This window comes from Streptopelia decaocto (assembly GCF_964273445.1).
Source record: "Streptopelia decaocto genome assembly, chromosome: 2".
NCBI classification, from domain to species: Eukaryota; Metazoa; Chordata; class Aves; order Columbiformes; family Columbidae; genus Streptopelia; species Streptopelia decaocto.
The window spans coordinates 121,959,381-121,986,610 of record NC_138655.1 but is presented as its reverse complement, the minus strand read 5'-3'; the positions used below and the strand labels follow the sequence as shown (position 1 = coordinate 121,986,610).

Sequence of the window (27,230 nt, the reverse complement as noted above, 5' to 3'; positions counted from 1 at the left end):
TAAAAAAGCCAAAACAATAAAAAAAAATTAACACAAATGTTGTAAAGTCCTTCTTGCAAAGGTATGAGAAAGATGCATTTCATTTGGAAGTTTATAATTTTGGGGCTAAAAAAACTGTTCATCTTTTCTAGAATTTCTCAGTTGATTTAATCTCTACTCTCACCTATGAGATATTAAGGTTTAATCTTAACCAGATACTTCCAATGTTCTGGACTTTTTTGCCAAGTATTTCAGAATTAACAGAGAACAACTTTGCAACTCAACTGAAAGAAATTCCTTTCACTTTATTTTAGATCTAAAAGAAATCTAACCAAGACCAAAACCTAACCAATACCAAAGTATTTTTTGCTATTTTACATTCCTTGTTGTTCCATTTCGTACATGTTTAATAAAACACATTTGCATTGATGGAAATTTTTTGTACCTAGCCCAATACTGAAAATTGTGTATTCCTGCTAACTATGATAATTGCATTCTCTTGACAATTAAACATTAAACCCCAAGTCTTAAAAGTCAGTTAGTTAAATTAGGCAGCATCTATATGAAATCCTTTGCAAATGTGTTGAGAAACATTGCCATAGGCTTGAAAGTACTTTAAGCGGAATAGCATTTGTAGGCAAGAATCCAACACTTGAAAAGGAAAAAAAGATGCACTCTAACATTTATGCCGTTATTTTTTATTTAAATGTCACCATTAAAAACTGTGACGATTTATCATTTTTACTTCTTTATGGTAGCTAGAATTTAGGGAAGTGAACACACCTTCCAGTTCTCTGAAGTTCAGGTCCAGCATGATGGCCTTCTTCTTTGAGAGGCTCTCCTGTAGGAGTAGATCCATTTGGAAATTTAGGTACTTTCCTTTTCTCCTACAGAAAAAAAGAATAAAAAAGAAAGTCATACTTTGAGGCTGCCTTTACACTAAAAATTTTAAAGACAGCATGCAGAGACTCTGTGCCTTCCAAACCTTTTTCAAATTTCCAGCTTATCAGCAGTCCTCCATTTGCCAAGCACAGACAACCTGAACTGTACAACACCTCCCATGTGCAACAGTATTAATCTTCCCTCTTTCTACAGGAAATACATCCCTGAGACATGGTAAAGTCTGTCTTTTTGAGACACAGTAAAGGCTCAAACATGAGGCCTAGAAAATTTTTCAATTTTTTCTCCTTCATTTCCAGAGCAGAAGCCTCTAGCTTCTGATAGAAACGGACCTCACTTCATGACACACAGAATGTAGTTAAAGTACAAATGAGAAGTCATTCCTCTATGGAGCAACCTGCCCACCAGCTCCCGATAAATTTCTCAGCTGAGCTTGCCCTCCAAAAACCCCAAACCCTGCTCACTGGAAATGACTTAAGTGGTAGCCACAGGCTATTCACGAATAAACTGACCAACTGCCATGCTGTAACCCCTTACCTTCTACCCACCCCCCCAAACCACCACAGGATTCAAGGCCAATGTCAACCTGCTGAACCACCCGCACTGCAATCTCCCCCCACTTTTGATCGTGGTGTCAGGAATTCCCCTCAGCTGTAAAGAGGGAGAGAAAGGAAAGAAATCTGAGTCCCTCTTTGGTTCAGTTTCCCTCTGGTTCTCATTCTGAGCTTGCATAACAGCTGAGTGATATGATCCATTTTTATTTATTTCTCAAACATTCTGTGAACATCATAAGCTAGCTAATATACACTAAAACATTTCAATCAATGTTGTATGCAAATAAAAGTCTTTATAAAAATTAAAATATTCTTCCTGATCATTCTTAGATTAATTACAAAGTTTATAACATGAACTCAGGTACAATTTCGGACAACTTCTCCTAGATGTCACATGAACTCATTTCAGTATTACACAAAGGAAATATAGTAAATAAAATTTACTTAAAAGCATAGAAGGAAACAGATAACACTTTTTTTTTTAAAAAAAAAAAAAAAAGGACAATCGACTTCTTCTTTCAAATGGATGTGGTGGCTTTCCTGATGCTTCACTAAAGTTTAATCTCAGTGCGCAATTTTCTTGCATTTGGAAATGGCATTTTTAAAGTAAAAAGGAGCTCTCTAGTGGACTTTTACTTTTTTCATTTACCTGGGAAGGAACACTTTTTGGTGGCTCAATTCGTATAGAGGGATCCCATTCTCCTGGAGGCAGGACTGTCACTTGGTCTAAAAATTCATCAATTCCTGACAACAAATCATTTCGGTCTTTTGCTTTATAGGCAACATCATGGAAAACCTATAAGAAGAAAGTACCCAACATTCTTTTTTTTTTTTTTTTTAAAAAAGGAGAAACAGATTACAAGGAATGCATTATTGTTTTTAAAAAGGCATAGGAAATTTTTTAAAGGTCCTCAAAAGTTAAGGATTTTACTTTACTTGCATACTTTTGCATTAAGAACTACCTGTATGTACACCCCTAATTAAACATAATATAAATAAGCTGTACCTTCAAATTCAAAGGGAATACTGAGTTAATGTCTAAAACTAATTAGAAAGTTAATCTTCGATATTCAGTAAATCAAGTTCATGTACTATTGCCTTAATAATTCTGCCCTACAATCACTGTGCCACTACGCTGTGCTAAATATACTTCAAACAACCTACAAATCAAAACATATGTTTTTATTAAGAATAAGAACTTCATTTGTATAGCTCTATCTCCATTCATTTTAAAAGAGTACTTAAAAAGCCCATGAAAGCAATCCTCCTACTGCTCAAAGAAACCCCTACGTTGTTTTACAGACTACAACACAAATTCCAAGCTGACAAATAGGTGGTATTTAAAAAAGCAATCTTTGATTCTCAAAATGCATTTTATACACACAGAGGGAAAAAAAATAATGCTAGTTTTGTTGTAAAAACTGTTTGCAGAAGTTATTCCTAAATGGCTTCTGCACGTGTGAAACCTGAACTGTTTGTCTCCAAAGACCAGACTATTAACTCTTTTAAGTTTTATCTTTTAAGCCTACTTAGGTCTTCTTAAACCACTGAATTTTTTTTTTCTGTTTCAATGTTCTACAGTATTCCTAAAATCAGCCTACCTAAAAAATTAAGAGCTGCAACTACAGCTTCTAATATTCAATTCTCACACTGAATGAATACTGTTTTCAGCAACTAGTTGCGCAGTTGTAAAACGATCAACTCCTGGCTAACGTTTCCATATTTTAAATTGTTCTAGAACAAAGTAGTATTAGAATTTCTGGTAGATAACGCTAATATTATAATTATCAGCAATTCACTAGGTGGCGCTCAACGCAAAGTCAGAATTAAAACATCCTAATTTTGCTCAGTAAGGCGACAACAGTAGTCTTAAAAAGTCCCAATTCCCCTGTGCTCTTTAAAACTGTCCACCAATGCCCTAAACATATTACTTCAAATGACTAATAAAAATTCTGATTTTAATTATTTGACCTCACTTTGATAAAGATATATCTATGATGACTCAATTTGACATGGTTCAGTGACAAGTTAACAGTTGGTCTCGAGGATCTTGAGGGCCTCTTCCAACCAAACTGATTCTATGATTCAACTGCACACATTCTTAAATTTTGTGCTGAACACTCACACAGGTTGCTGTGTACTTTTCAACATATGGTGATTCATAGCAGACACAATTCTATTTAATAGTTTTATTTCTTAATTTGGTACAAAAATGAAATCTGCACAAAGACAAAATATTTTTTTCAGAAATACATTTAGGATTTTGTTAAGACAGACAAGGGGAAAAGTTAATTTACCATTATCTAGCTCACTAACACAAAAAATAAATAAGTTTACAGTTCCTCATTCAGCCAGTGTTTTTTTTCTTCTAGCCATCACTCCAGAATACATTTATTGAAAACAGTTGGTAAATATATTATTCTAGACTTCTTTGACTACAAGTATTTAAAATACATCACTTACATCATCTGTCATAAGTGTTGCTATTGATCTCCCAATTTCATGGTACTGTGGAGCTTTTCCTGCTGGTCCCAGCAACAAAAACAAGAATCTGTGGAGAAAGCAATCAAGATGATTATGGCTGACTCACCTGAATACACTCATACGATTCTTTCAAACTAATGTCTAAAGACAATTTAGTGGTGAGGTAAAAATATCCTCTTCACCATTTCAGATCTTAAAAGTCTGCTGCAAGACTAAGAAAAGATTCGCCTCAAAGTCATCACCGGAATGAATTTGAATTCTGAACCAAAATTATTTCAAAGCCTTCTTAATTAAGCCTGATTTTTCAACTTCATATAATGCTGTAAATGTAGTAGAAATCCACAGGCTAGAGCTCAATGTGTGTTTCCTCCAGGTTCTAATCCTTCCTGACATTCCCACTGGCCTAGGGGCTATAGGACCTGCTCTGACCTCCCTGATGACTGATCTCCTCTTTATGGGAGTCAAACAGCTCTCACTTGCTGTGACGGGGTACGACACACTGGGCACCCTCATATCCTGGCTCTGCATCAGTGGAAAAGAAGGGAACCTGCACTTCGAACACCTAAGAAGGTAAAGTGACATTTTGGGATCCAATCTTGGGGTAGATCACAGAATATGTTAACAGTCTCAATTTCCAATAACAACAATAGCTATTATACTTCAGAAAAAAAAAAAAAAAAAGAAAATTGAACAGGACTAGTGTCTTATAAATTCAAGAGGATATAAAACAAAGAGCGAAATTCAGTAATTATTTTTACAACCTTCTTCCTATACTCCATGAAGTTCCTAAGCACAACATATTTGAAAAAAGTAGCACCTTCTTTCACAGTACACAAAGCTCAATATTATTTTTCCTTTGCAAGTTGACTACCCTAACGGAAACTGAGATTACATCTTCAGAGTCAAGTATATTATTCCAAATTGGCAAGTCTGGACCATTTTGAAAAATTTAGGACAGGATCGTTTTAGTTATATTATGAGAATATATATGCAGAAAATTTGGAATTTCCCAAAAAACATTATGAGAACTAATGTCAATTACCTTCTGAAAATTCTCACATGTATTTGTAAGAACACCACCAAGATTATTCTTGCCTTTCATTAGAATATATAAGCTGAAAATTACAAACAAACACTTTGATCATTTTAAAACATAAAAAAACACCAAAAAAACATAAATGCACAAATTTATGCCAAACATCAGAGAACAGGCCAGTACATCAATGTGCACAGAAAATGAAGTGTCCTCCATGATGATTGATGAAATGATCTGCTATCTACATCCTGAGATCTTCAGTTTGACATTTTGATCATCTGTGGTAAATACACCCACAGTATAATACTGGCAAGACCCATGATTTTGGGGGGTGGTGGCAGGCATACCAGGCTGGATGGCATATTGCAGAGCAAAAACCAATTCAATGTATTAGCTGTAGGTTGGTTACTGCAGTGTCAATCATGCAGATTCAGGCATGTAATACCAAAGTTAAGTTTTTCCACCACCTAGCTTAATAATACACAGAGTATTTGTATGCGAAGAGCAGAGCTTCAGATTAGACAGGCTTTCAGACTTAATGGACTCCTCCCCACTGTCATGCTGTGTTGCGCTGAAGGGAACTTCAACAATCTTCATGCCCATCTTTACAATGGCAACGCAAGCTTGGAAGACTCATTGCTTTTACTCTTGGTCAACTATCTGTTTCAACTTCTGCACTTGCTTAAGACAGCATCATTATATTTAAAGCATTCAGACAATTTTATGGTGGATCTCATTCCTTCATATCTTGCAGCAAATGACTGGCATCATGTTGAACAGAAGTCTACATTTCTTGAGCTTAATAGAGTATGCACAGAAATTTACAATTATTTGAGATCTTAAATATTATCTTATTGTATAAGTAAAGCCAGACTTTCCAGGCATTTATTTACCGTGTAGGAACCGGAACCTCTGTGAGACCTGAGAGAAGCACAGCAGGGGAGAGCCTCACAAAAGCAATAATAGGTCTTTCTAAAAAATCTACTTCTCCCACTAACACATTTGATGCTTCTGCTCCTGAAGGAATTTTCCTCATGAAGTTCATATCAACCTATTCATACAAAGATGAAACAAGTGTTTATTCCCTTACATTTGGTAGCATAAATTCTATAACATAATTGTAAGTTTATCAATATTTACTACACATTAATGCTATGAAGAAAAATAAAAAAGCAAATTAAACATCCCACAGTACAGAAAACACAAACATATGTAGAAATTGTCAGCCAGCCAGCAAACTAATAATAAACTATTTTCTGAAAGTAAGAATTACTACCACCTACTATATCCTAGAAGACTAATAACCACCTTTCTAATATTACTTATCATGACAAACATTCCATGATAGGACGTAACAAAATCTATGCACAATTAACTAAGGAGAGTTCATGTAATTACACATGGTTTTTAAAACGCAGTTAGTTATTTCACAGCTGTGTATTTCAAATATGACATAATTTTGAAAACAAATTTGTACCTTTATGTTTTCATCCATAAAGAATATGATTACTGAAAATCTTGACTTTAATTTGTGTGCAGAATTACAGTAGAGTACTAGAAAATGGTACAGCACATGAACTCTGTGTTCACATACATACACGCACAAACAAGCACCAGTTACATTGCTATCTAGAAGACTTACAGATGGCCTCTTGAGTCCCACACCAAGTGTGCCACAACTACAGTGCCAGGAGGCTGACTCCTGCCCAACAGGAGACAAGGCAGGTGTACAGAAGGACAGGCCAAACAAAAACAAAGACTGTGACGGAGGACCAGGAATAAATGGCACCTGCCATGATTAGCTGAGAACTACAGCGTAAGTTAGCTTTTCTTAAACATAATTATTTAACTTGGCAAACCAATTGTCTTACTGCGTTTCACAGTACAGATGAAACTGCAGACTGAGTTTTATAGTACAAGCCATAATGGAACTTGCCCAGCAAATTTAAATTATGTAAGAAATACATGGGGTTTACAGTATTACAGAAGATTTCTGTCAGAAAGTGGTATTATGTACTCCTAATGATTAAGATGTACGATAACTTTTGTACAATAAATTCTTAACACAAATAAAGCAAATTCCCTTTAAAAGGTCTCTTTGAAAACAAAAAAAGTCAGTCGTAGAAAAAAAACATATTAAAACACCATCTACAAAATTGTTTTCCTAAGTGTTTTTATAGCAGATCTGAAAATATCTCCCTCTGCATGAGAAAGTACAATGGCTGCACTCCAAGTTACCAAAATACTGAAAAGATCAAACTAAACAGAAAGTTCAGTCCCGCTGGGAAGAGATTCAAGACATTAACACATTTAGCCTACACCATTTTCTGACACTCATACACATAAGTTATGTGTTAGTACATGTCTTGTGTACACTTGTACAAATGCATACCTATACGTGTCTTAGTTGTAACTAAGAGGGCAATTACTACAACCACATTTTTTGTTACATAGTTTTGTGCTAAACATTAAGGTATTTAATGTTATTTACCTTACTAAAATCAACCGTGCTGTTTTCTCTGCTTCCTCCTGTCCCAGTACCTTTAACGTCTCCACTTTTCCCAGTGTCTAAATTTCCAGGTGCTGACTGTGGAGATGCTAGTAGCCCTAAATTAAAACAAAGGAGGTAAGTTCAAAATGGTGTATGAAGGGAACTGAATATGTGACTCTACCAAAACTCAATGTGGCAGCTCGCTTAAAGCAAATGTGCAAGTTATTCAGTAAGAGTGCCCTACATTAGTATCACAAATGCAACATTAAAAAGTCATCGTGTTGCCAAAATAATGACATCATTAAAAATGAAATTGGATATTGCCCAAATGATGGCCATTTGCAGAACAGTCACCAGAAAGAAAACAAGAGCTACTTTAATTGCAGAAAAAACCCCAACTGTTGACATTTTAATTGTAACTGCTTTAGTAGTTAGTAGATAGAATCTTCACTATATTTAGAAGTCCTCAAACACCTCTGCTATCTAGTCTGCTATGTAGCAATTATTTCCATTATAAAAAGCCTCGGCAAGCCTCAGGCTACAACTACAAGGAATGACACCCTGGCAGTTAACTAAACCTGTACGAGCAAATAGTGCACTTCATGAAGAACAGAGAGCTTGCCAACCATTATTTCAATCAACAGACCAAAGCTGCAACTATTGATCTGACCAGATGTTACTATATGAAATGGTCTCTCTAACACGTTAGATGAAAAGGCACATACAATCGAGTTATTCAAGTAACATAACAGCTTTCCCCAACACCTGCATCAAAACAAAAACGCTTGATGTTGCTTGCGACACCACTAGCAACACTGAATAGCAGGTCCAGTGAAGGATGCAAACGACAACTAACTCATGTGTTCATACACTCTGAATTCCACATTGCACCACAGTTATCTCTCCCAAGCTATCATTTAAAAGCTGGTCTATGCATGCATAACCAAGCTCAAATCCCATCATTTGGATTACAGAGCTTTTACTTGCTCATGCACTAGAACATGCACTACAAGCGCCTATGGCCTTGCTTGTTTACACAAGACCTTTTAGATGTGGTGATAAAACATGCTCAAACATGCTTTCAAAACCACATCCATACAAAGACAGAAGTCTAAACTTTGTATTACATGCAGAAAGTTTGTATTTAGGTTAAGCAGCACTCTAGACAAGATAAAACTGAAGTCCTCAGCTTTCAGCTATTGTTCTATCAAACTACAGCTACGTAACTACTTGCATCCCTCTGTATTTATAACTTAGCAATTTGACATTTTTAGCATTTCAAATTACAACTGAATTCACTTTATTTGATCCCCAAATTTATTTCCAAAAAGCTCTTTCAAAGAGTCATCAGATCATTGGAAAACATGCAAGTCCAAGCCTTTACCATTCATTTTCATTCTTACAGTTCATAGGGATATAAGTGGTGTGGGTAGTTTTTCCTGAAGCAAAAAACCAAATGAAGTTAATAAGCTGTAATTTCTTTTGTGAATCTTAAGTATTTAACTGCATAAGGGTTGATGTTAAGATGTGTTTGTAGAACTAGAAATAGAATAAAAATATGAAACAATTGTTGCATAAGAGCATAATATAAGTTTATACACATAAACTCTTTTCACTTTTTTCCCCCTGCATAACAATGTAGGTAGCTGAAGATGTATATGACTGGTGAAAGATGAGCAATAATGCATCATTTTGCAAATGCCCTGTGAGCAAAAGCAAGCAGAGACTAGGAAAAAAAGAGTGGAGAGGCAATCAAGGAAGAGGACAGAGAACAAGGACTCTACATATTAGCATGAACTAATTTACTGTTTCAGTACTAAAATGACACAGATTCTTCTAAAAGGTTTGCCTTCAAAATGTCTCCAACCAGTCACAGTTATGGTTCAGAAGTCTTGGCACTGACACAGGAACATTTGTCTGATCCTAGACCACATGTAAATAGTTTTTCTTCGTGTCGGTTTTGCTGCTGGACAGACTGCTGCGCTCACATGGGAACACAGCTCACAGGTTTGCAGACCTGAGAGAGCATTTCTGTCTGATACTGCATCTCCCTATGCATATCAATCAATCTGATATTTTCAGGGGAAATCAGAATAAGAAATTACAATCTCCAACAGCAAAACACTTTTAGTCAAATCTCATACTAATAAAATAACTAATTTCCTTCTCTTCTCCGGTTTAGTAGATACAAACTTAGAGGGTACTGCTACAAGGAAGGCTACCTAGTAGTTTTTCCAGACTGTGAGAGGGAGAAATTCATCTAGTCTTACCAAGCTGCCATGGGGATCATTAAAAATACGCTGTACCCTTCTTGATGTTGTTATGCAGATACACCACCTGTCTCCATCAAAAAAACAGTGGATTAAGTCTTGAGTAAGTCTGGATTAAAAAAAACTTGTAAAAATCACTCAAGTTTAAGTACTTGTAACTACACCTTCACTAAAGATCACGTGTATTTTCTAGCCAGCTACGGTTAGTTTAATATTGTGATCACAAAAGTCTACGAGAAAGCAAGAAGAACGCAGACATTTGCTTCACATTTCTGCTTCAGTAAAAAAAAAAAAAAAATATATATATATATATACACACACATTGAGGGAAACGAGTTCAACACTTAAGCATAACTTCTCCAATATAGGCAAAATTTATGAAATATGAAACTTTTAAATACAAAGTCACATCATATTTGTATGAGGAAATAAAAATCAATTTAAAAAAATAAAATCCGATGTGACCTTAATGTGAAAAAAATATTAAAATTACTCATAGAAGGCAAATATGTAAGCCTTTCTCAATTACTATTTTCAGTAAGTAATTATCATAAGAGCAAAGCTGTTCTAAATATTATTTTACTCAGTTTTAAAGCACATTTATCACTGACCCAAAGACCCCTTAAAACCAGTTGCTTTGCTGTTGTTCATAGACATTAATAAAGCTTAATGATGCTGGTGAATTAATAGTGTTCACCTTTAGCTGTGACACAGCTCTCTTCCTAGCTCTACCTATAGAATTCATAATTCAAGTTTCAAAGATGGCAAAACAAAAGCTGTTGCTGAACTGATGTCAAAAGGGGAAAAAAAAACTGTTAAAAAGAACCCTTTGCCTGGTTGACTTACTATGAACTGGTGACTGCCTGATAAACACCAAGTGGTGGACTGAAAGTGTGCCACTCTTTCCTCCCTTTATGGGAATTCACACTAAGTTCAGTAACCTTCCAGCTATTTATGAGGACTAAAAAATAGTCTGAATAGCACAAAGCCAAGGATAGATGAATGTGAAACAGAAGAAAGCCATCTATTAGAAAATTAACACAGTTCCTAATGCTAACAGGAGACAAAACCAACTCAGTTATATAGACATGGAAAAAGTATTCAAGTTGCAGTATTCTGAATTACTAGAGAGGTAATACAGACCATAAGCTACAGCCAAATGGACCAAGAAGATTTTTTTTAATTAATACAAGGAAGATTACTTCTTCTTCAGGGTTCCCTTCTGAGTCTGTCTCCCAAGACAGAGATTAGTCCAATTGCAGCCCTGAAGTCATAGTCTGAGAATGTCTTCAAAGGCACCTCTAAGGCAAATGTGTCTTTCTGTGGTCAGATGATTTCTTTAATTAAAAAGGGGCAAAAAACCCAGAAAAAAAAAGAGTCTTCCATCATTATTGGTGTTCGTCTTTCTCTGGAAAGACATTTATTTATGGATTAACTAGGAAATCATCCCTTTCAGATTTTTCCTTTATAAAAAACATCCCCTCGAGGCACAAAAACAATTTTAAACATGACTTGGAGATTCTGGTGAAAAGCTTTATAAGTGATAGTAATAGCATCAAGTATTTGATCTTTGTTTGCTTTCTCTTGAGTTTAAAGACTTTGGATCTGGCATGCTGTCATTCCTGTCATATGAGTACAAAAATGAGAACTGGAAAACCAATTACAGCTGTTCTTTTACTTCTGGTATTTAGTTACCTTAGAAAGATCGCTCATGAGAGAGAATGACTTTCATGTGAATTCTCTTAGTTTTCCATAAGTCAGAGAGTTTTTGATTTGCTTTTCTGAATTTAAGCAAGGATGGGGCCCCTAGTCCAACTCACGATGACAGCCTACAACATACTTTGCTCTTTGCTTTGCAGCAATTGGGCTGCAAAACGTGAAAAAGCAGATAACCGCAGCCTTTTCTCTGTCAGCATATTTTCACTGCCATATGTACCTGTGTGCTTACTTAAACAAGAAGAAAAACAAGAAAAGCCTCACTGATGAAAGATTTGAGTGAAATCAGTTCTTTCCCTTCTCCCCTTCATACACATAGGCATAAAGCAGACAAACCTACAATCTAGATTTTGGCAAGATAAATTTCTGAGTGGGGGGCAAGGGCATGCAGAAGGAACCTGAAGGCTAAAAAGAAAGGTGATCCCTTAAAACCATGATCTACCTAGAAGAATCCCACAGTATCTAAATAGGTGATAATTTTGCAGAAGTAAATCAAGTGTAACTGCATGTATACAGAATGCACGAGTTATGAAACATTTACTAGAAACAGTTAAAGAAACCCTCAGAACTTTCCATCTTTTCAACTTATCTATACACCTACATACCTTTTTACAATAGCTTTGCCAGACAACAAATTAATAAATTGCTGAGCTCTGACTTACAATTATAAACTCTTAACTACCTTATCCTATTTCACATATCAAACACAACAAAACAATAATCAAGCATCCAATGCTGAAGCAGTGCACTAATGAAGAGCTATCTGGAAACAGCTGTAGGTGAACTGAACATGCCAGTTCCATCATGAGCTACTACTGGTTTTAATAGTTCTGATTTTTTAAAAGCACAAAAGCAAAAATAATACTGCTTAAAGACTTCATGATACAGCTAAACTAGAAACACCACTGATTACTGCATCCATCCTCATTCTTTTCATATTCATCTCTAATACTTCACTATGTCTTTGGCTGTAGCTATCTCAGGATATCAAACACTGGTTTTAAAGTATTAACTCAACGGCTGACACAACAACAAAACCTAACATGGACTGTAGGTGAGTGAAAGGAAAAGGCCACCATTTTTGACATTTTGCTTATATATTCCAAAACCATATTCCTTTTTAATTACACAAACAAAGGTTAAATAATTTTTTGCTGGCTTTAGTTAAAAGCTAAAAAGTTAAAAATGCTGAACAAGAAAAACAGCCACAACTGAGAAGAAATAAAACATGCAGGCAGAGGTAACAGTTATCAGATTCCTTTGTGCCCAAGTTATGTGCCAAAAACATCACAACGCAAGTGACCCAGATGCAGAGAGCGTCACACATGGACAGCTTAAGTTTCGATAGTTGCCTGGTGTTTTGTCAACATTTTCCTCTGTCTTCTTTTCCTGGCTTTCCTGCACTTCTAAGTCCTCCTCAGGTGGGTGGATTACTACGGAAGGAATATCATCACTGGCAGGTGACACCAGCAATTCCTTGCCCTGAAGTGGACTTGACTGGGCACTTGTGGTTGGCGAGTGGCTGCAGGTAGGACTGGAGGGTGGTGTGTTTTGAGGGGTAGTTACGGGGGTTGTACACCTCGAGGCTGCCGGGGTTCCAGCTCTTGAAGAAGGAAGAAGGTAATTGAGAAGAACTGACAAACGGTTTTCTCCTCTCAGGGAAATATTTGAGGCAGAGAGACCTCTTCGCAAAGAGTGGCGGGAGGCTGAAAGGCCTTCCCCTGAGATAAAAAAAATGAAACACCATGAGGTTTACAACATGGATATGCTTAAAAAAAAAAAAAAAAAAAAGAGACCAGATACAAATATGCATTAACAATTTACATAGTAAATTGCAAGCTTTACAGGCCAGAAGTGTCATACTCATGCAAGTAAGACAAGAGGTAAAAGCAAATCTGATTTCAGAAGTCAGAAATTACTGATGAGTACTAATTAGAACATCAAAGATATGTTAGAGAAGTTATATTAAAGTCAGTAAGATTTGTTAATATAACAAAAAAAAAATTCTCCTGAAACTGACTCTTACATTTTCCTAGAAGAATTTCTTATTCCAAATTGCACAGCAGCTACCTTTAATGCCATCCAAAAAATATATTAAAAAAATCATTAGCAGACAAAACATTACAAGACTTCTGTTAACTGCACCTTTATATAAAAGTATTACTTTTTAAAATTAAAATATTTTCAATACGAACATGATCGAACATATCTAATCATGTTACACGCAACTGCCGTCCACTAAAACTCATTTTAACAAGGAGCTTCCTTGACCAGCTGAAGTCTCAATATATGGTTTTGAAGAGGGCACAAGGAGGAGATACATAGTCCCTTCTCCAGATCTTCTTGCTGTGACTTACCGAACGTCCCCACGTGCCTAAAACCAAACACATTTCTCAAAAATCCACTGATGCTCTTTTATCCAGTCTCAATGTCCCACTGTTTTCATATATTAAGACAAGATAGTCTTGTCAAGTTTCCCTCAGATTTAAGCTTGTAATGGTTTTCAGTTCTTCCTTAAGCAGGAAGGAAGAGAGACTGACTGTCCTCATCTCGGCACTTCCATGGGAAGGTTTAGCGATACCATCCCTCCTGTTTACCACACACGCTTTTCCTGGGATGGCAGTCTCCTTGAGAAAAATACCGATTACTTCTCCTACAATCCCTGAAATCAAAAACATGCTGTTTTCATGTGCAATACCCTCACACAAGAAAACAGCAAACTAGACGCATTTCATCTCACATTTATACTGGGCGCTACAGAGGTCAATATGTTGAGCAACTCTAGAATTATTTACAACAAGGAGGTACTGAAAGCATGCCTAAGAAAAGGTCACATACATTTTTTCACCCCACTCTAACAATAGAAGAGTAGATCCTACAAACTTGATTTACATTAAGAACAAAAGCTTCAAATATGAACTATTAAAACGGTAGTGCAGTAAAGAGGTCCAATAAAGCAAATTGGTTGATTTTGTCTATATTAATCACTACAGTAATGACTAGACTTCTCTCAGTATATTTATGATGAATCATGAACATGAGATGTCCTAACAGACACAGGTGTAAAAAGGAGCCTAAAAAGCATTATGCACATATGCATGTTTGTTTTACCAGTTTACTAGAGGCTAACCATAGAATTATAAAGGAAAAAGTAAATCAGCATATGCTGGCAAAGAGTTCATCATGTTATGATGGTTTCTTATTTCCGCATATATCCCCATATTCTGTTATAGGAATAGTATAAAGAATGAACTGCATTGGAAAGTGGAAGTCATACATTGAAACTAACTGACAAGCCAGAGACCTCAAATACAAAAATTCTCAGAATTATCCTGGGGGTACAGGTGTTCAAGGATGGGTAAAACCAAGTTTATATGTGAAATTTTCACATCTTCTAAACGAAATAGGGAAGTCAGAAGTTATAGAGGAAATTATGCTCTTATATACATTAGTTGTTTCTTCATTCTAGAAAAAATAACTCAGACTACCAGTGAAATATTTAAACATGCATCACGCACTCACTAGCTAACAAAAAGTATCAGTAAGCTTTGACATTTGCTAGAGCATATCCCCAGTATTTATCAAACTGAGAGCTCCCAACAGCACTTAACTAAGGGGAACATGTTCTAAGCAATGAGGCGTCTTTTAAGACAGGAAAATAACTTCAAGAAGCGATTCATGAAATCAGTACTAAGTTTTCACTACGCTAAAACATTTCAGCTGAAATTATACATAACTTAGTTAATGTAAGGCAAAGGAAAACAAAGCACATAGACAGAAATAGAGGCCATAAGAAATACAAGAATAAAAGTATGCTGTTCTGCAGTATATATTGCTATTTGGATTTTGGAACTGGATGTCTACACTAAATGTACTGATATTCCAGAATATTTTCAGGAATTGGTTCAGCAAAACACGTGGTACAGCCTGTAAAAATATTGCTAATACCTTTCTTGGCTTTGGGCATACTTTTGCCCTGTTAGATGCTTCTCTACAAAACAAGGCAAAAATAAACAGTGTCCTAGCTAAAAGTAATTTCTTCACCATTAGCAGAGTGAACTTTTTTTAGCCATGTTAAAATACAGTAATTGTCAGCATCACTGAACTCATGACATGACCACAAAGTAAATCTCCAGTATGAAGACTGAATGAGCAAGTAGGATTGATCTGATGAGCACAAAGTTATGCCACGATGCTGAAATTCCTCAAACATTACACATTTTTTTTATTCAAGCATATCCTAAAAACCATTAGGACCCATGTAGGTCTAATTCTATACCCGAAAACAATAATGCATGCTACGTATACAGGCAGGAATAGAATGTTTGAGTAAATGCAAAAATATTCAGAAACATCATCCACAGCTACACATAGCACACATTGTTATCATTAGTTCTCAGCTTATCAAGAAGGAAACACTTATCTGATATTATCAGCTGAATTTTCCTTTGTGTCCCAATGAAAACATTATTTAACAGGTTAGAACAAACTGGATGCTACAACTTATCTCACCGTTTCGTTCAAGCAAGTGAGGGTCAGAATGTTTCTTGCCTATATCTGCAAAAGACCGAACCAGGGGAATCCGATTGCTGAACTTTTTCTCATTCTGATGATGGTGCCTTTTTAGGAGAGCTTCTCTCACGTTCTCTCTTATGGATTCATCCAGCTGGCCAGAGGCAATCATGTTGTCCAAAACCATATCTACATAACAACAAGAAATATTTTTTTTCTATATAGCTATCAAATCTCTCCTTCACCACACTCAAAAACTGTAGTTGCACTAAATAATAACAAAAAAATTAAAGCTATTGGAAAAAAAAAAAACAAACAAGGTCTTTTCTTCAGCAAAGTCATTTTCAAGATTCCACAGGAAATTTTAAAAGATGTCACTAAGCAAGCTAATGTGAGAATGAGAAAAGCACAACATGCAGATCCAAAAGGCAGTATTTAGGAGTAGCATCATTTAAAAAATAAGTTACTTAATGTTTTATAATTTATTGTCATTTACTTCAACTTTCAACTGAGACCTCCTAAAAAAAAAAAAAAAAAAAAAAAGGCAACAACCCTCCACTAGAAGTGAGTGCACAAAGATACAAACACAATGGAGAACGAACTTCTTACAACAGTCTTAACCTGGTGTTTCCCATTTTATAAGTATACAACTATACAGAAGTGAAAGTTACTATAGAATGGATTAATTCCCTAACTCCTGTGTCACCTTCAGATGCCCTACGTTCCTGAGGTCCTCTACTGAACTTCATGCGATTCAGATGCTTTAGAAAAGGAAGTACACAACAAAAGCTAATTACATCCTCTCAAACTAATCAGCTCTCAAAGGGCATCAAGATTCAAAAGGGCATCTCATCAGAATGCTCACACCAGGAAAGAAAGCCTGCATGTCTGGGAAAACACCTGCTGCAATTTCTTAGCTGATTTATTTTTGTAATTAATTAATATTTTAAAAAACCTGCACAGATCAACATGAACCTCTGTGGCAAGTTCTAAAATATGTTTCGCCAATCTTAACTGATGTATCAAGAACCTAACTGTATTGGTAAACTGCAATTACAGAGAATTTTTCACAATGAAAAAGGTTATGGCTCAGAATACCTTACAAACAAAATTACATGCAGCAAAGTCTCTGTTAGCACAGTGCCACTTCCTTCTGGGACTACTGGCAACACACAACTTTTTGTTACAGCTTCTTAAAAGCCCACCCTCTCCCTCCTGTTTTCAGTGAGAACCAAGGATACCTACTATATATTCCTGGCTCAGGGCAACAAGACATTTGTATGCCAAGGACTGCTATCCTACATGCTTCATAATGGCACCTAAAATTAACCTGAAACAAATTCATGGAACCTCTTAAAACATCCTAGTTTCAACTAAAACACGTGCTATTAAAAGAACGCTGTTTACACAAAATTAAGCAATAACTATTTTCCTCATGTACTAAGATTATTGCTAAATTAAAAATAAATTAAAAGCCAAAACATTACTCTTACAAACCATGTACTGAACAATCTTGCTCAGTAAGATGGGAAAATAGGAAGGGAATACCAATATTCTGAGTGAATTTCAAAGATTTCAAAACAAAATAAGAAAACATTTCACGCATTGCTCAAGTTTTTAATGCCAAAATGCCTTGTCCTTCACATACATGTTGGTCGGCCCTAAGCCTAGCACGATTCCTGAGAAGGCATTACACTGTGTGGTACCTGTAGCAAGAGATACCAGGAAAACAATGTAAAACTAGTTCAAAGACATACAGGCTAAGACTCTGAGAGTGTGTGTGTGTATATTTATATATGAAAAAGTCTTCAAAGCTGATTTTATAGTATCCAATATGACCATGTGATTAGTGAGGACATTTGAAATAGTAGGTCAAATAACATGTATGAAATTTATTTCTGATCACCTCTTATAAAGGCGAAAAGAATACCAGATGTGCAACAATCTACTGCACTAATGGCATCAAGTTAACATCAGCCAAGTTATGATTAATAATTATGGTACTAAAGTGCACAAATAAGTCGTAAAATGTTCTGGCAGATATTTACATTTCATCTGTAGAAACCAAGACAACAAACATATTCAGGTATTAGAACACAGAGGCAAATTCTGGGCCTCATCCTAGAATATGTAATAAAGGAGGTCCTACTTGCCCAGTGTAGCTCCTTGTAAGCAAAGTTTGTAGGATCAGCTCTTTACAACCAGATGAAGAAAACCATAGTAAGCAGGCACATGCCTCTTTCTCAGATATAATATTTTCAAGAACATAAAAAACCACCATAAAAAAATCTCAAGTTATAGATTAAAATTTAGGAATATTTTTTTAAAAGTTTTGCTGCAACCTGCTATCTCATCTAGCGTGTTTGCTCTCATGTCCAACATGACCGTCCCATTGAGAATACAGCTTCGCAGTTCAAAGAGACTGTGCAGAGACAGAGTTGCTACATAAGGCTTGCTCCACCGATCACCACCATCTTCAACATCCTCTTCAAATTTTAGCCACCTAAAATGCATACATACATACATTTACATTTCTTCTGAAAGACACAATTTGGCAAGCAATCCCATTCTTCCCTGTGGCTTCTGTATGACATGGAACAGAAAATCCTACCAGCTCATACCGGCTTTCATTTTCTCAGGCAACCCAAACGACTGACAGTCACAACATGTTTATCGGGCCTTTTAACCACACTCAACTGTTTATAGTTGTCACCCTTTTGGTTTCGTTTGGTTTGAACAATACCTGTCTATTCACAAGTTCTTGTGAGCAGTGTGTGATTGTGCCTTGTTACTTGATTTGCATATCTCAGTTTCATCAGTATTTTAGGATTAGAAGGCTGCCTGAAAGACACCATATACCAAGTCTCTTAGTCTGCTAAGTCAGACATTTAAGAGCTTGGTAATATCAGCATGTGTAACTATAAATCGATCTTGATTCTGACTCATGGACATTATGTGAATTGAACTTCTGAAAAAGCTAACATGCAATAAGGCAATTAGAAGTACTGAATGCAGAATAATTTATTACAATGCATATGCAGAAAGAAGCAACTTAACCAATATGGGCCAATAATAACAATGGCATGCTGTAATGTTGATGCACGCAATTTGCAAGAAATCAAATACTACCTAAGAAGAACAAATGTAAATGTCCAATTTTCTTTATGTTTGAGTGCAAAAAAAAAAAATGACACTAATATATCAGCAATAACAGAACAAGATTTCTGATGCTGTAACATTGTGCTCCACAGCTGAACACCTGTACTTATAACTAAGTACAGTTGTACTTTTCACAATGCTTGGCATGATCAGCTTTAGGAAGGTCAATACAGCACCAGTAAGACTGAAGGTATCTTGAAAAACCACATATTTTTTTTCAACTCTGAAAGAATCAAATAAAAGTTTTGATTTGCTGACTGTGAACTGAGTGAACTACTCCTCTTGTTTGTGAAAATTCTAACCCAGACCTGGTTTGCAGTTCTTTGAAATAAAATCACTAAAAGATACACCTTGAAACAATTTATTTTCAGGATACCTGGCTGTTTCTTTCCATTCATATTCTTCTCCATCCCTGAAGCAAAGTTCATCCATTTCAGTGAAGAGATCATGGGGAATGTGTTCATCATCATCTTCAGTACCCAATATAAATTGCACTCGTTGGGATGGCGTATCTTGCAGAAAAGGAGACAATGAACAATTAAAAGAACTTGTACTTCTACCATGTAAGAAACACCACGTAACAGTTAAATCTCCTGCTCTCAGTTAGAAATATGCAGCACAATATCCTCTTCAAGAGGGAAGAGAAACAAAAGAAACATGGACATTTATTTAAAAGGAGGCCCTTTCAAAATTGTTCATTGTTTCTGAAAACAAAACAGCTGGAAATTTATGCTTACATAATGCAATTAAGTATTTTTAGCTCTTCTACAGATTGACAATATGAAAATAAACATGAACAGCAACATTGGTAAAGAAATAAAAATGTATATACCAAAGGGCTAGAAACTTTGTTTTCACTTTGAAAACAAAATAAATGATACCCCCATGACATAGACACTAATTAAAGGGGGGGGGGGAACACAAAAACAAACAAACAAACCAAACAAAACAAACAAACCAAACACCACACCCACATCAAGTTGAAGGAAAAAATTAGCCTGACTTACAGATTGGTTACCCTAGTAATAGTTCAAGATGCTAAACAGTCAGCTTTTTTTTCTTCCTGCTCTACATACTGGGTACCCAATCACTCCTATTGTTAGAGCAGCAGATTGTTTTTTTTCTCCAGATGGCCAATTGCTACTTATGTAGGATGGAAAAAACTACTAACTTTCTCATGGTTGGAACAATGTACATAAAATAGCATAGGAAAGCAGAAATAACACACCTAAAATGTTGAGGAAATATTTTAACTTCTCAAAGTATAATGCCTAGTGGAACAAGCTCTGTAATAACTTGTAACAAAATTTAACTATCTTTAGTGATCAAATATAAGTAGTGGACTCCCTGCTATAAGCAAAACTTATAAAAACACAATAAAGAGGTGGTTTTAGAGATATTTTTAATACTTACACAGAAATCTTGTTTCAACTCAAGAGAAAGCTTTTAAATTACAAAGGTTCAATAACATTCAATAATGTAGTAACAGCAATGTTATCTCAAGGAAGCTCAGAGATAAAAAATCCAGGTAAATCTAAATTTTTAAAATTTTACTTCATTCACTGAAACATCACTTTCACAGCTAACAGATCTGAACAGACAACTGTATGCTTCCACTGCAGAAGGAAGATCACCTTTTAGATTTAGACAGAAGATCCCACTTACTAATGAACTTCATTCAGAATTGAATTTTGCTTTTGCTTTGTTGTTCTGGCATACATCATCATTCGATAAAATAATTCTGAAATTAGCTTTTGAATACAAAAAACGCTGAATATCAATGAAAATGTACAGCAGATTGTTTCTGTCCCAAAACCTACATATCCCAAGAATCTTACAACATCCTGCATATCCAGGACAGAGAACTGACCAGAAGAGGAAAATTTATTTCTATCTATTTAATATTCCTTGCTGCTTTGGAACCTGTAGAGCAAGGCTCTACAAACATATGATCAAATTATGGGAGGAGAAGTTCTGAAGATAGATAAAACTAAGAACTGTAGGAGAATGGTAAAAGTAGACCTGTCAAGGCATTCTCATTTGAAAACTCCTTTGTTTCAGGGAACTGGCTTCATGTAGAACATGGTTCTATTCATAGAAAGGTGATAGTGAACAGCATGGCGTCCGCGGTTGAAGTGGAACACTGTACCGTAACTTTCCCATTCATTACAATCTAGGAATAAAAGCCTGCTTAAGGTCTTGAAGAAAATCTGCCTTGAGTACTACCAAATAATTTCATTTCAGAGAATGATATGACCAAGTTGTCATCTCTTGAGGACAAGGAACAGGCTGGTTGGGGCAGAACCTGATCCAAAACCAAAGCTCAGGAGCCAGTACAATTGCATTACTGTTATTAACAGACAGAAGAAGGCTGAAGTAAATATTTTAACAGATCACTGATTGAATTACCATGGCAAATACTGCTTCACAGCTACATTCATGCTTCCAAAAATCTTGAGTGACAAGACTACACAACCTTGAAAATGGTGTCTAACTTAAATAACACATATTTTTATGCTACAGGTGAGTATTATGAAGCTCTAGTTTAACCTATTCAGTGCAGGCTGCTGAACACTCATGTAGACACCTGGATGAAGTCCAACACCTTATGATTTAGATAAAACACAACCACACAATCCTTGCCTGATTGTATATAGAAAAATATTAATTACAGTGAGAATACAAGAAACGGCACAAAGCAAACAACTCTTAAGCACAAAGTAACTACTACAAGTTTATTTTCAAGAGACACAAAGAACCCACACAACAGATTTCTTACCATACGACGGAGATTCTCGGCCATCCTCTCTGTCAGTTTCTTTATCTTTTTTCCTTCTGTGATGCCTGTGCCCGCGATGCCTGTGCCGCCGACGGCCTTGCTTTCCAAACGGGACGTGAACTCCAATATACACAGCTCTGTGGCCTATTCAGAAAGTTGAAAAGGATACAATTAAACAACAACAAAAAAAACCCAAAACTCCTGCACAAATATAGCATCTTAGTCAAAAAAGACATGGAGTTCAAAAAAAACAAACCCAAAAGCATTGAGCAAAATCACCTTTAGTTAACTAATATTACCATGTCCTTTCTGCCTTTCCCCAGTGTCAAGGAACAAGTATACTCATTTCCCAGATAAATTGGGCCACATTCTTATATAGTTATTCAGTTTAAGACCTCAGTTGTAAAACAAGTAATATAGAAAGACAAGCTTGACCTATAACACTGAAAGAAGCTACTTGATAAACACCAAGGCAAGACAGAGAAATTACATGATACTGGATTCATATCAGGATAGTTAATACAAGGGCAAGATACAATCTCCTAGTTCAGCTTATGAACTTCATTAAGAAATTACCCATCATTTAGAATCTGCAAGCAGTTCTCTCCACTTGAATGAACTGCAAGTTATTTCTTCAAGCAGCACATCACTGATGTTCAACTATACCATTAATTTAGTATCAGTGTAGACGCATAAGAGGAATTTGTATTCAGAAAACTATGCCAAAACATCAAATACCGTACAGAGAAGGCTGTTGATTTGGGGGTTTTCTTTTATTCTAGAATCTTTTAATAAATTTAAGTAGCACATCCTCAAATCAATACATACTGCTCTTCAAAACATGTACTTTCAACATCTTGTTTTTCCTTTGACATTTCACATTAAGGCAATACTAGCATCAACAACTTGGCAAAAGAAGTCAGAGTGTTATGAACATATTACTACCATGTCTCCTGTAATAGACTTAGCATATAAAATAAACTTTTCCAATTCCTTTTTAAACAAACAATCTCAGGAAGAGACACATTAACTATAAGCCTGGAGGTTAACACTAAATACTTTGTTTCATACTGTAGGAGAGTGATTACAGAAGACTGACACGAATAAAGAAAAAAGGAAGTCGTTTTCCAGCTCTTATAGAGACGCAAATTCAGCATATTTACAAAAGACAGGAAAGTCCTAGGGGCGTGACTGTACACATTCATGCATGTATAGATATGTGTATAGCACACATGCACACTCAGTTAAAGACATTGAAAAATTCTGGCAATTACAGAGCTTTAAAGAAATAAAAAATGGTAGTATGTCACATTTGTTGTCCAAGCAGAGCATCTCTAAACCCAAAAAGATACACAAAATTTTCATAAAGCAGTATTTTACAGTGCTACGTAAGTAAAAAAACTAGGCAAAAATCAGTAATAATGCATGAGTAAGTTCAATATTTAATTTAATTGGTCAAGATTCCTTTTCAAACTACAAAATCTGATCTTGACAGCCCTCCAACACTAGTTTTAATTAGAGTTGTCTGATTGGCACTATGACCAACTCTGAAATTAAGCCCATTAAAAGCTATTTGTTTCCATGTAAGACTGGAAAACAGATTAATTTGTTGAAGCATTCATCAGTCCTATTTATAGCGAGAGACTTTTCTTTTGTCAGCTTCTTCCAAGAGGAACACTCAGCCCCTGCCAGGCTCCACTCTCCCCAACTACTGAGCACAATGCAATTCTGAAAGAAATCCATGCAAACTTAACACCTAAACATAAATTAATGCACTTGATATATAATGTGTCTAGGTGACACCATTAACAATGGTCACGTTATTGATATAATTGTGATACAATAGTCTTACATGTAGGAAAAGTAGAAAAGTATTAGGTTCAAAAATAGCCGTGTTACTCACCACACTCCACTCAAAGCTGCCTGGTACAACTGGGTGACTCCCCACCCTCTGCAAATGCCATTATTATTCCTGTTAGGATTTCTGTTTTATTCTAGATATTCAATTAGCAAGTATCAAGCTACAGTTATATACAGTCACAGTTTTATTCATCAAAGTGTTTGATTTTTTTTGCATGAACTATTTTTTCCTAAGAGAATCTCAAACATATTTCTAGTAATAGAACATTTTATATTATCAACTTATTTGAATATTCTTAGTAAGACTGTTTTAAGCATGTATTTTGATCATTGCATAAAAAAACTTGCAGGTGATTACTTTATAGAAAATTTCACGAATCTGAAATTGTTCAAGATGTTACTTCCTGAAAAATTAGGATAACACCCACATTTTGGTCTTTTGCTGTTCCCATAAATTAAGACAAAGTCCTACATTGCCTTTTGTACTAAAGAACAAACAAAAATCCCATACGATTTTTCAAGACCCTCCATCTTACACAATTCACCTTGCTATTGCAAAAATCATTTCCATAGTCAAAGACCATGTTGCGGCACAGAGGAGAGGTAGAACAAGGAAAACAAGAACTTTATCTCCTATTACAGAACTGCAGTCTGACTGAAAAACTTTTGCAATAGAAAAGTCTGGAGGAGAGCAGGTATGTTGCAGAAACTTTAAAAGCACCTTCCCACTATCCCAACAGGTTAGAGTATCAGAAAGATGCGGGAGCAGGCAAGCAATGGGTTATTCTACTCTTCAGCCCACTCTGTCCAGGGTGTGAATGGCTATTTCCTCACATAAGCACTGCCTTGCAAGCAAATGTAACACAAATACCTTCCCCAATTCACTTCTGTATATGCAATGTAATCAGACAGCTACACCTCCAACTTTATTTTGGGACTAATGGGAAATGCTGATGGCTAAGATCATTTTCAGGGATTATTAAGTAAAATACATCACAGTCCAAGGTAATTCTGTCAAAATAGCTTCAAGCAAAAACTTAATGTTGAAAAGCCTTTGATTCCACACCCCAGAGCAGGCATTGGGGTGGCAATACTACAGATTAACCAAGAAAAATTTGGCTATTGCAAACAGCAGCTTAGGAATACACCAAACTGTTCCTTAAGAATGGGATTTTTTTTTTTTTTTTTTAATACCATGGACATTTATAAACAAAGACATTTCCCCTATTACCCAGAAAATCTAAAACTACTGCCGTTGAGTATACTACTGCAATCACTTAAAACCGGGTACATTCAACTTCAAAAGGTGAGGCAAAAACCGCATAATAAATGTTGGACAAGATTAACCTTAATTCTAACACCACCACAAACAACAACAACAAATCCACCACCAAAACAGAAAGGCAAGTAATATAATAGCGATGGAGAAAAAGTTAATTCTGAAAAGGCTCGAATTCATATTACTACCATCAGTATTCTTTCTAAAAGGAACACAACCTTTTACTTGACCATTGTTTGTAAAATCTTGAAAGGTACAGTTATGTGACCTTCAAAGCTTTATTCACAAAAACATCTGTAGCACAGTACCACTCTCAAGCAAAGCTTGTTATAGAATTTCTTTAAACCAATAGCCAATAGAATTAGCAGAGAGCCCGATACTAAATTTAGTAATACAAAGCTCAAGAGATAATTGTTCATTTTAATCTAACATGACTTTATCCAAGCTTAGCTGTTCAAAGCCACCAAGGGTATTTACTGCTTAAAGTCCTTATCAGTATGAAACAAATTTAAATGTTAGAAGCTTGCCACATGTCTCCATCACATCACCGTCTCCGAAAGGCAGTTTACATCAAGTCCTATAAAACTGACAGAATAGAAAATGCTCTAAGTCCCCTGATTTCTCCCCGAAATCCCTAAGAAAATGGTAACAGAGACTTCTAAAGTCCGAGAGAGATCAAAAACATCTATCCAAAAATGCTCTCATGTGGCAACTCCATAAGTGCAATTCCACACAGAACTTCCTTTTTTCTAACTATCATTTTGTTAGCTAGATGCCTTTTAAGCTTCGTACAAAGACATTCTTCCCCATGTTAACAAGAGAAAGCAAAGAAAACCAAGTTAATACCTATGTGAATTCTCAATTACTATTTTTCCAAGAATCTTCAGATAATAATCTGAAGACACATCATTTATTTTACATGTAAGCTTTAATTTAATCAAATAACGTAATAATCCATCTTGTCCCAGCATGGGGCTTTCCAGTACAGAAAAACTGGAGAATCTCCATGAGAGATTCTAATCTGTTCCTTAAGACCATATAACAGGAAAGAAAGCAGCGGGAAGGAAGCTATGTGCTGTCCAGTGTCTTCTAACTCACACCTTTAAAAATATTCCTCTACTAGGAAGTACTTGTAATCTATCATCATCTCATGCCTTGACATTAACTCCCCTTACATCACAGAAAATACCTGTACACACAAAAATAAGCTCAATGCAATTTACGAGCACAACTCCTACCTCTTCTGTCACAGCTCTGGTCTGAAGACAGAACCACACAAATGAGAAAAAAAAAATGGTGGATGGAAGAAGAGTGGATGGAAGCGGATGGAAGAAGTAAAGAGTGAGAACAAGAAACTTTTTTCATGCCCCCAAAAACTCCATAGCCCAAAGGCTTTCTCCAGATATTCTTTGTTCTGGTGAAACTTAAGGAACAAGTAGAATCCCTCATTCAAACCCTGCTCTTTCATTTAATTTATTTATAATGAAAACTCTGAAAATTCACTCAAGTCAGTAATTCACTGAAAATACTGCTACTAAGCCTCCAACTTTCTAATTAAAAGTAACACCACATTTCTGCAGTATGCAATTAAATGTCCAATTTAATATTTGTACTGAAGTCCTTAGTGTGAGACAAAAACTAAATATTTAAAAATAAGCAGTAGCATTTTAGCTTATCTTATGAACTTCTCGCACACATAACATTCCCAAGACACAGCCAAATTATTTTCTAAGGAATTAATGTAGTAAAAGTGAACATAAAATGCTTCAATGTGATCTTGGTCTTCCATGCATGAATTAACTATAAAAAAGCCCTATTGTTACCTAGGATTCTTTTTCTGTGCTTTTTTAAAAGAATTGACAAAAATTCTCTCTTGCTTTCAGAATAAAACATTTGAAATAACATTTTCTAACCAATAAATGAGCAAAGAAAATTATTTCATGAGACAGTTACATGCCATAGCTGGAGCCCAAAGGTTCTCCACAGTGAAGGATATTTTAGAATGTGTTAAACCTCACAGTCTCTCTTCTGCAATGTCCTGTTGCTCCTAGTAATTACATATATATAGGAATACACTCTTTATAATACTTGGACAGGTTAAATTGAGAGGTATAATCCAAAAATCTAGTATGCATAGCATATGCTATAGCAGCTCAGTGAGAGTGTTTTCTCACTACGCAATGAAAGACAGACAGCATATTACACTGACCG

At 35.7% G+C, this 27,230-nt stretch overlaps 1 protein-coding gene across 8 annotated transcripts in view; it reads right to left on the bottom strand.

Annotated features, from left to right (window-relative positions):
- The window catches only part of SLC4A7 (solute carrier family 4 member 7), a 95,548-nt gene that overhangs the window by 22,426 nt on the left and 45,892 nt on the right, over positions 1 to 27,230 (bottom strand). For 4 of the 8 annotated variants that reach the window (XM_082046729.1, XM_082046725.1, XM_082046728.1 and 1 more), the window contains exons 3-12: positions 21,881 to 22,024; positions 19,478 to 19,613; positions 18,285 to 18,445; positions 15,943 to 16,131; positions 12,783 to 13,151; positions 7,445 to 7,560; positions 5,847 to 6,004; positions 3,897 to 3,984; positions 2,083 to 2,229; positions 763 to 866 (exon numbers count right to left, since the gene is read on the bottom strand). In XM_082046729.1, the coding sequence (XP_081902855.1) occupies positions 763 to 866; positions 2,083 to 2,229; positions 3,897 to 3,984; positions 5,847 to 6,004; positions 7,445 to 7,560; positions 12,783 to 13,151; positions 15,943 to 16,131; positions 18,285 to 18,445; positions 19,478 to 19,613; positions 21,881 to 22,024 (1,612 nt within the window). The remainder of the gene's footprint in view (positions 1 to 762; positions 867 to 2,082; positions 2,230 to 3,896; positions 3,985 to 5,846; positions 6,005 to 7,444; positions 7,561 to 12,782; positions 13,152 to 15,942; positions 16,132 to 18,284; positions 18,446 to 19,477; positions 19,614 to 21,880; positions 22,025 to 27,230) is intronic. The other 4 variants (XM_082046727.1, XM_082046730.1, XM_082046731.1 and 1 more) reach the window with 2 other exon arrangements.